Source organism: Erinaceus europaeus, chromosome 13 (genome assembly GCF_950295315.1).
Source record: "Erinaceus europaeus chromosome 13, mEriEur2.1, whole genome shotgun sequence".
NCBI classification, from domain to species: domain Eukaryota; kingdom Metazoa; phylum Chordata; class Mammalia; order Eulipotyphla; family Erinaceidae; genus Erinaceus; species Erinaceus europaeus.
In genome coordinates this window covers 30,960,766-30,970,800 of record NC_080174.1, presented here as the reverse complement: position 1 = coordinate 30,970,800, position 10,035 = coordinate 30,960,766, and the positions used below count along the sequence as shown (strand labels likewise).

The 10,035-nt window shown below is 37.2% G+C and overlaps 1 protein-coding gene across 2 annotated transcripts in view; it reads right to left on the bottom strand.

Annotated features, from left to right (window-relative positions):
* Window positions 1-3,186: 3,186 nt before the first annotated feature.
* The window catches only part of MAP3K7 (mitogen-activated protein kinase kinase kinase 7), a 106,912-nt gene continuing 100,063 nt past the window's right edge, over window positions 3,187-10,035 (bottom strand). For both annotated transcript variants that reach the window (XM_060205477.1, XM_060205478.1), the window contains one exon: window positions 3,187-5,174. In XM_060205477.1, the coding sequence (XP_060061460.1) occupies window positions 4,994-5,174 (181 nt within the window). In that variant the 3' untranslated portion in view covers window positions 3,187-4,993. The remainder of the gene's footprint in view (window positions 5,175-10,035) is intronic.

Here is a 10,035-nt window from a genome sequence, read left to right as displayed (position 1 = left end):
CGGCCCGCGCACAACAACATCTGGCTCAACAACAGGGATTCAGAGGTTGCACAGGCTCGTGCTGAATATGGGCTCCAGATCAGATAGATGGGGTTTACAGTTAACAATATTTATAATTTTCCTATTTGAGAGCTACACTTTTTCCTGATACAACCATCTTCCCAGACGATGCCTTTAGCCCACCTCAGTCAAAAACTAGTAGTGCTGTGGTTTAAGCACACATGGCTGGATCGAGCCTTGGCTCCCCACCTTGGGGGGGGTCCCTTCACAGGCGGTAAAGCATGTTTACAGGTGTCTATCTTTCTCTTTCGTTTCCCCCCTCATCCTATTCAGCAACAATGACAGCAATAACAATAAACAAGGGCAACAAAAGGGAATAAAAAGCCTCCAGGAGCAGTGGATTCATAGTGCAGGCACCCAGCCCCAGCAATAACCCTGGAGACAAAAAAAAAAAAAAAAAAATAGTGGTCATGGGCCCCTTGGAATGTACCTAAAATAGACCTACTAGCCTCTCCCACAATGGAGACCCCAAATCTCATTGGCTACATAGTCTTTCCTTTAGATTAATGATTATTAAACTATTTTTACTATTATTAAACTATTTTTGCTTTGTATCTGTTTTTTTCAGCCACCAAGTTGCAGATGCTACTATGACACCAACCTGACTTCACTGGATGGATGACCTCACCAATGTGCCCTGGAACCCTACCTCCCAAGACCCCTGCTCCACTCGGGCTGAGTATGGATTGACCTGCCAATGCCCATGTCCAGTGGAGAAGCAATTACAGAAGCTAGACCTTCCACCTTTTGCACCCCATATTGATCCTGGGTCCATACTCCCAGAGGGATAAAGAACAGGAAAGTTTCCAATGTAGAGGATGGGATATGGAACTCTGGTGATGGGAATTGTGTGGAACTGTACCCAACTTATTCTATGGTCTTGTTGATCATTATTAAATCAATAAAAATTATTATAAGTATTTACTAAAATGAAGAGTATATAAGAATGTCATATGTGTAGATTAGAGGGGACTAGTAAAAGGATGAAATATTTAATACAACTTAGAAATACTTAAGTTTTCTAATGAGATGAATTTCTTAGTAATATGCATCATGGTATACTTTATTCAAATCAGGATTCACTAATGCTGTGAAAAATTCCTACTTAACCAAAATTTGAATTGGAGCTGGCTAGTCACTCAGTCTCTCAAAAATCATGACTATGCCACTAGTATTGAATATGATAAGAATACTAAAATTTCAGTTTTTATTAGATTTTGTGTAAGGCAAATACATTGCTGGAGTGGAACATCTCATTTGTTGATGCAAGTTTAGAATAACTATGTTTATTACAAACAAAAATAAATCTAAAAAGCATCCTTCAATTGTACAGTATGCACAAGGATTTCAGCATTATATTACATTACATGTTATGAATGACAGAAGTAGAAGTTCCTACCATTTAAAGATGAGTTGGCAGCTGAAAAACCACACACACAGAAAGAAACAAAAGTTTCACAAGGAAGGCCTGTGATCTCTGGATATAGGCAGGAGGTAAAATTAGGAACACAAAAGAAACTTGGAGAAAAAAAAGACAATTCTCTACTACTTCAGAAAAATAGCCAAACATTTGTAAACAACCCTTCAACAAGTCTCTTCAATATGCAGTGATGCCCCAAGGTGACTATTTTTTTTAAATAATATTTATTTATTCCCTTTTGTTGCCCTTGTTGTTTTATTGTTGTAGTTATTATTGTTGTCGTTGTTGGATAGGACAGAGAGAAATGGAGAGAGGAGGGGAAGACAGAGAGGAAGAGAGAAAGATAGACACCTGCAGACCTGCTTCACCGCCTGTGAAGCGACTCCCCTGCAGGTGGGGAGCTGGGGTTCGAACCGGGATCCTCATGCCGGTCCTTGTGCTTTGCGGCACCTGCGCTTAACCCGCTGCGCTACAGCCCAACTCCCTATTTCTTAGCTTTGTTTAATTGAAAAAATACTACTTTTACTGCTAGATTGAAGAAAAACTTCCTTGGTTTTTTTTCTTTTAAGGATTGCTTGTGAATCACATCTATTGGAGTCTTTCACCAACACCTATTCAAATAAAGGTTAACATGCATGGTAAAACCAGAATTAATAAAATAATTGGCTCATTGTTAACATTTTTTGTAAGTTTTGGTAAGTGAGAACACTGATGAAACTGGCTATAGATTTTACTTGTGCTAATTATCTTTTCTCCCATCACCAACAATAATCAAGACTTTAAAAAAAAGTACAAAAAAAAGAAACTACTTAAAAAAACAAGCTTTTACTGAACTTCAATGTCCAGAATTACTACAGTATAGAAAAATTCCAAGAAACTCACTATAAACAAACAATCAACTGTTCAATGGCCTTTTTTATTTTTAATTTTATTGGGGATCTGGTAAATCTTAAAACCACTATTTGCTTCTAGTTACCTGTTCAGATATTTTTATGACATAACTCCATGTAATAAGAACATTTTTCTTTAAGTATATAGTGATATAGCAAAAACAAATGACTAGAAATAAGATATTAAGTCTATAATACTAAACCCTAGATAAGAAAAAGCTTTAGCCTTCACACATAAAATATCTCATGCTCTGAGATAATGAAAAAAGTCTCTGAACACTGACTAGGTCCCTTTCAGTACAGTGACATACATACACACAGGTAACAGTGCTATGAATGAGTCACAATTTTCCTTAGTATACAACTATCTTGTGTCAATTTTTTTATCTTATTATGTTTAACCAAAATCATTTTCAGTTAAGTAATTGACACTTTTTATTTAAATGAAGTGATGGTAGACTTTCAGTCTCAAACTTTCTGCCTACATGGTTGCTGCTGGAACTTGGAGCTGGCACTATGAATCCACTGCTCCTGTGGCTATTTTATTTTACTTTTTAAAATTTTTTTTGGATAGGACAGAGAGAAATTGAGAGGGGAAGGGAAGACAGAGAAGAGAAAGAAGACACCTGCAGATCTGCTTAACCGCTTGTGAAGAGACCCCCTTGCAGGTGGGGAGCGAGGTGCTCAAACGGGGATAATTGTGCAGGTCCTTGTGCTTCGTACTATGTATGCTTAACCCAGTGTGCTACCACCTGGCCCACAGTCTCAAACTTTCTAACAGGAAAATCTAAAGAAGCTAAAAATGACACAGGTATAAACTGTTATTTTATTTTTATTGCCTACATACACAAGGAATACATTATAAAATTCATTGGGAATAGGAAAAATTATGGAAGAAAAAGTTACCTGCTTTAGTAGTTTTAGAAGTTTTAAACTTATTAGATCAATTTGCTTACCTGATGGAGCAAAACTATAAATATAATGATGATATGATTCTAATAATCACAGCAATTACACTTCCATTTTAATGTTTTCTTCATAAAACATTAATGCTATAAAAATAATGAGGTTGGTGACATCTTTATTTTAAAAGATACCCTGCACTGGTATCAAAAAGTGATTTTAATGCAAATTGAAAAAATATAGCCTATATAGTCTATTACTTCAAAGAAACTGTATTATTACTTTTGTTTTCAATTTTGATAGCAATTACTACTAACAAAATAAATTTTCTCCATGTAAGTGTTGAAATTCCCTTATATATGTTGAAAGGTAGCAGGCAGGCAATCTAGGATGGGTTTCCATGGAAAAATCAAATATTCCAATATTGACAAAAAGGATACTTGATGGCCTTTTATTTGCTTCTTTAACTCCTTTACTAGCTTTTGATTTGCCAGGTAAAACTGATAATTCAGTATCATAAAAAGAATCTTATGTCTGCATCTTTTAGCTGGGGAAATCATGCCCATATTCCATTATTTCTCTTCAGTTTTTCATATACAGACCAAATCCAATCAAATCAATGCAGGAATTATCAGTTAAGTTAGATCTTGCTCACTTGCCTTTTAATTTCATTTAGAAAATAATGATATTACAGTCATAAAGAGTTTAGAGCTTCAACACACATACACATAATCACAGAATTAAAATCTTTATATCTCTAAAAAGGGTTCTTTTTTGATGCATCATAGTCAAATTTTGACCTAATGAAGTATTAACTATATAGCAGCCATCACTTACCTGTAAATATTTTTTAAAATTTTTATTTATTTTCCCTTTTGTTGCCCTTGTTGTTGTTGTAGTTATTGTTGTTATTGATGTCGTCATTGTTGGATAGGACAGAGAGAAATGGAGAGAGGAGGGGAAGACAGAGAGTGGGAGAGAAAGAGAGGCATCTGCAGACCTGCTTCACCACCTGTGAAGGGACTCTCTGCAGACGGGGAGCTGGGGGCTGGAACCAGGATCCTTACACCGGGCCTTGGCACTTCACGCCACATGCACTTAACCCACTGCACTACAGTCCGATTCCCACCTGTAAATATTTTATGGATGAAACCAAGTTCAGTGCTGACCCAAGAATGCTGGCTTTGATCAAAGCCTGCACTTTCTCTACATGTTCTCCATTTCTACAATGTACCACCAATTATTCTAGATTTATAATACCCTGTCTTTACTTGGTGTATACCTTCGTTTAAAAGAAAAAGGCTAGTTTTTTGAGATAAAAAAACCCAAAATCATTCCTAAGGTTCCACCTTGAACAAAATGTGATGTTTGTATACAGCAGCTAGTTTGATACCCCTGTGTTTTTCAGACTAGCCTTCACACAATGAGCATGCATATATAACCATGATTCATTGCATCTGCTTTGAAGCTGAGAAGTGTTGGTTATTCAAGTCACAAATGCCACTGTGTAATGCAGGGAGACAGCTGAACTGCATGTCCATCATGAGAAAAGGGGGGGAAATGATGAAACAAATATAGCAAATATAGTATATAGGTAGTTGGCATTCAGAATACGCCAAAAAGCTAACACTCATGTTGTCATTGTAAGATTTTTTTGTCCTTAAAAAAAAAAAAAAAAAGTCTTTCTTTGCATATTTTAAAATTTATCAGTCCCAGAAGATCATGAAGTGCCTTGTCGTTTCTGCTGCTGACTTCTTATGACCTCTAGCTGCTTTTTGCATTGCTGGTAGTAAGTAGAAAGACTTTTATTTTCATCTAAAAGCTTTTTATGTTCCTGTACCAGACGAGATGTGTTTTGCTGGTCCTTTTCATCCTGGTCCAGTTCTGCAACTAGTTCTTGCCTTAAAAAAAAAAAAAAAAGAATAGTAAAATATTACACATGATGGAAAAATTCATACCCACAGAAACTCAATGAAAAGTTTTACTCTGGATCTGTTATAAGACATTTTAAGATGAGTATTCAAATAAAATTATAGACTAGAATGGAAGTTATCATCCACTCTTTGGTATAAACACACAAATACCATAATCATTTTAATAAGTATACCAGCCAATTCATAAAAATAGAATAATGGTATAATAAAAGTTTATAAAATTTCATTTGGTATCACTCTACTTAAGAAGGAAGAAAAAGAAAATTAGGATAGGCTTTATTTTGCTATAGGAAAGTAACAAGAAGTTTTGACATTTGCATCCCATTTTTTTATGCTTATATAATGTTCTGTTTCTCTCTGTCCTGTCTCACTCTCACACACCTTAAAAAAAAGAAATTCTGTTCCACTGGCCTGTGTATTTTTGCTCCAGTACCAGGGATTTTTGATGATGATGGCCTTGTAATATAGTTTGAGATCTGGGAGTGTGACGCCTCCTGTTCTGTTTATTTTTCTCAAGGTTGTTTTGTTGATTCTAGGTGTTTTCTGGTTCCAGATAAATGCTTGTAATTTTTATTCTATTCTCTTAAGAAAATTGATGGGTATCACATTAAATTTGTATATGGCTCTGGGTAGAATATTCATTTTGATGATGTTAATTCTTCCTATCCATAAGCATGTGATATCTTTCCTTTTCAGTATACAAGTTTTCGGTATACAAGTCTTTTGCTTCTTTGGTCAGGTTAATTCCTAGATATTTTATTGATTTTGCTGTTGACAGTGAATGGGAGTGATTTCAGGATATTTTTTTCTTCTGACTTAGTGTTTGTGTAATGGAATGCCACTGTTTTTTCTAAGTTAATTTTACTATATTTCCTAATAATTTCCAGCTTTCTTCCCTTCCAATCTGTATTTCCCTTTGATTCATTTCTCTTACCAGACAGCTACGGTGATAACTTCCAATACTATGTTGTAGAGTAATGATGATAATAGACAGCCCTGCCTAGTCCCTGATTTGAGGGGGAATGCTTTCAGCTTCTGCCTATTAAGTATGATGTTGGCTATAGGTCTGCTGTATATGGACTCTAACATCTTGAGAATTTTTCCATCTATTCCCATTTTTTGTAGTGTTTTGATCATGAAAGGGTGTTGGATTTTATCTGCATCTAATGAGATAACCATATGGTTTTTGGTTTTGCTTTTACTGATTGCCCTCAATGTAGAATAACAGTGGTAGAAATTTCCACGCTCTCTGAAGGGAGGCTGGGTCAATGTACTCTGCCACTCACGGGAGACTGGTCCTGAAATGAGTGCAACTTAGAATGTTCCTAGTTATGACCATGGAATGCGAGTTCAGACTGACAGGGACGCAGAGATTACATAGGTTCCTGTGCTAAATACGAATAGACATGGGTCCTAGGTCTGATTGATGAGGTTTACAGTTAATTTATTTATATACTTTTCCCATATTTGGGAGCTTATCTCTGCCACTACGTAGTTAGCTTTGTAGTCCTATTTCCAACTCTGATACCATCCTCCCAGACAATACTTTTAGCCCATCTGCATGTTTGGCCCAGGCAAAAATTAGTACAGTCACAGGCCCATTGGAATATATCTAAAACAGACTTCCTAGCTCCTTCCAACATGAAGATCCCAAATTTCATAAGCTATAATCTTACCTTTAGGTTCCTAATTATTAAACAATTTGTTTTGCTTTATATATTAATACCGTTTTGACACCAACTTGAAGATGCTACCATGACACCAACCTGACTTTACTGGGCAGACAGCCTCACAAATGTGTCCTGCCCCATCTCCCCAGAGCCCTACCTAGGGAAAGATAGAAACAGGCTGGGAATATGGATCAAACTGTCAATGTCCCTGTCCAGTGGCGAAGCAATTACAGAAAGCAGACCTGCCACCTTCTGTACCTCATAAAGATCTTTGGTCCATACTCCTAGAGGGATAAAGAATAGGGAAGAAACAGTGTTCTGGGAGTTGATGCAGTGGATAAAGTGTTGGACTCTCAAGCATGAGGTCCCGAGTTCAATCCCTGGCAGCAACACATGTACCATAGTGACAACTATTTCCCTCTCTCTCTCTCTCTCTCTGCCTATTATTCTTCATGAACAAATAAATAAAATCCTTTTAAAAAACAGGGGCCTTCCAATGGAGTGGGTAGGATACAGAACTCTGGTGGTGGGAATTGTATGGAATTGTACCCCTCCAATCTTGTCATTATTAAATCACTAATAAAATAAAATTAAAATGGGAGAATAGTGAGGCTAATACAAAGCATCACTTTAAAATCACTCTTACAACTCCTTTCAGGAAAAGACCCTCAGGCTCTGATAAACTTCTTTTAATTTTTTTCTGATAAACTTTTTTTAATACTTTTTACTTGGAGGATATTAAGTATAATCTCCTAAGGTGAGGCATATCTATATATAAATAGCTAATGACAACTTCCTAAAACAGATTATTTTCTAATTACATTTTTCTTTATTTATAAAAAGGAAACAATGACAAAACCATATGATAAGAGGGGTCCAACTCCACACAATACCCACCACCAGAACTCTGTATCCCATTCCCGCCCTTGGTAGCTTTCCTATTCTTTAATATTCCTATTCTTTCATATTCCTCTGAGAGTATGGACCCAAGGTCATTGTGGGATGAAGAAGGTGGAAGCTCTGGCTTTTGTAATTGCTTCCCCACTAAACACGGGTGTTGACAGGTCGATCCATCCTCCCAGCCTGTCTCTCTCTCTCCCTCGTGGGGCGGGGTTCGGGAAATTGGAGCTCCAGGACACATTGGTGGGGTTGTCTGTCCAAGGAAGTCTGGTTGGCATCCTGCTAGCATCTGGAACCTGGTGGATGAAAAGAGAATTAATATATAAAGCCAAACAAATCGTTGACCAATCATGAACTGAAGGGCTGGAATAGTGCAGATGAAGAGTCGAGGGGGTTTCCTTTTTTATAGACAGCTAGTAGGCATATTTTAGTTATATTCCAAAGGGCCTATGGCTATACTAGTTCCCCCCCACCCCCTGGATGCAGGTGGATCCTAGTTATTGTCTGGGGAGATGATGTCATGGCTGGAAAAAGGACCAGAAAGCTGAATCAGGGAAGAGAGTAGCTACCAAATATGGGAAAGGGGTATAAATATTGTTGACTGTAAACCCCATCGATTTGATATGATCTGGGGCCCATATTCAATTTAGGAGCCTATGTGACCTCTGCATCCCTGTAGATCTGAGCTCACATTCTGTGGTCATGAGTAGGAACATTCCAAGCTGCCCCAATATCGACCTATCTTTCTCAGGTGTAGCATAGAGTATGTTGTCCATCCTCCTTTTGTAGGATGGAAAATTCTCTACCATTGTTGATCCAAGTTGAGGGAAAGGTCCTGTGTGTGTGGGGGGGGGAACACAAAGGGGTCTATTTTGTTGTTCCTGATAGAGATGACTGGTAACAATAGAGAGGGGGATTTATTCGAGGTCTAGGCCCATCATGTCTGTTTGGGAATCTCAGGACACTCGGGCCCCAGCTGATGGAGTGGCCTGATAGTGACTAAAGAGTCATTGTTAAAGTATGTCAGTCTCTTGCCCTTACTCAGCTTTTGCAGTTCTTGCTTTGATAAGGTTAGCTTTGGAGTGAGTGAGGGAAGTGTAATAGTTAATAACTCATAATAATAATAATAGTTATTAACTCATAGAACTATTATTAGAACTGTCACTATTTTCAGCAGCCCACAAATTCACCATTTTTTTTCCCTAGCAAAAGTATGAATATAGGTTAAACAAAAAATAAGAAATATAGTTTTGTTGAAGTGATAGCAATTACATAATTAGTTTTAAAATTTGTATATTCTAATTGCATATTTTGTACCTTAGATACAAAGCTGAATTCACTTTATCCTACCACTATTTTGTGAAAAAATTACTTCTCCTTTTGAAATACAAGCAAAAGAGTTTCTACAAAATATTCAGGAAATAAGAATTTTCATTTATTTAGATTAAATTTAGAGGGAATTCTACCACATATATAGTTGCTATCATTTTCTTCCCCATCATAAATAGGTATTAAATTTCATGATGGTCTCACTTTAGCAAGTTAAAAAGGATTTTTAAAAGGATTTTTAAAAATTGCAAAGGAGTATGGAAATTGGACTAGTATCCATAATGAGTATCCATAACTCTCAGAAAAGCATTTACAGAAATGAAACAAGGAGCATAATTCAGCTGATAGAGCACAAACTTTACCATGTAGTAGAACCTGGGTTTGAGCCCTCAGCTACCACACAAAAGCTTCATGAGAAGTTAGGCAGTGCTATGGTCTCTCTCTTTCCCTATCCCTCAACTTTTATAAAGAGGAAAAAAAAAAAAAAGGAGAGGGGGGCATCAGAAGCAGTGGAAATGTGCAAGCATGAAGCCCCAGTGAAAAAAACCTGGAAAAAAATAAGACAGTCGGGGAGTCGGGCTGTAGTGCAGCGGGTTAAGCGCAGGTGGCGCAAAGCATAAGGACCGGCATAAGGATCCCGGTTCGAACCCCGGCTCCCCACACCTGCAGGGGAGTCACTTCACAGGCGGTGAAGCGGGTCTGCAGGTGTCTATCTTTCTCTCCTCCTCTCTGTCTTCCCCTCCTCTCTCCATTTCTCTCTGTCCTATCCAACAACGACAACAACAATAATAACTACAACAATAAAACAACAAGGGCAACAAAAGGGAATAAATAAATTAAATAAATTAAAAAAAAATAAGACAGTCCTCCAATAGGCATTTTTAAAACATTTACTTATTTTGGACAGAGACAAAGAAATTGAGAGGGAA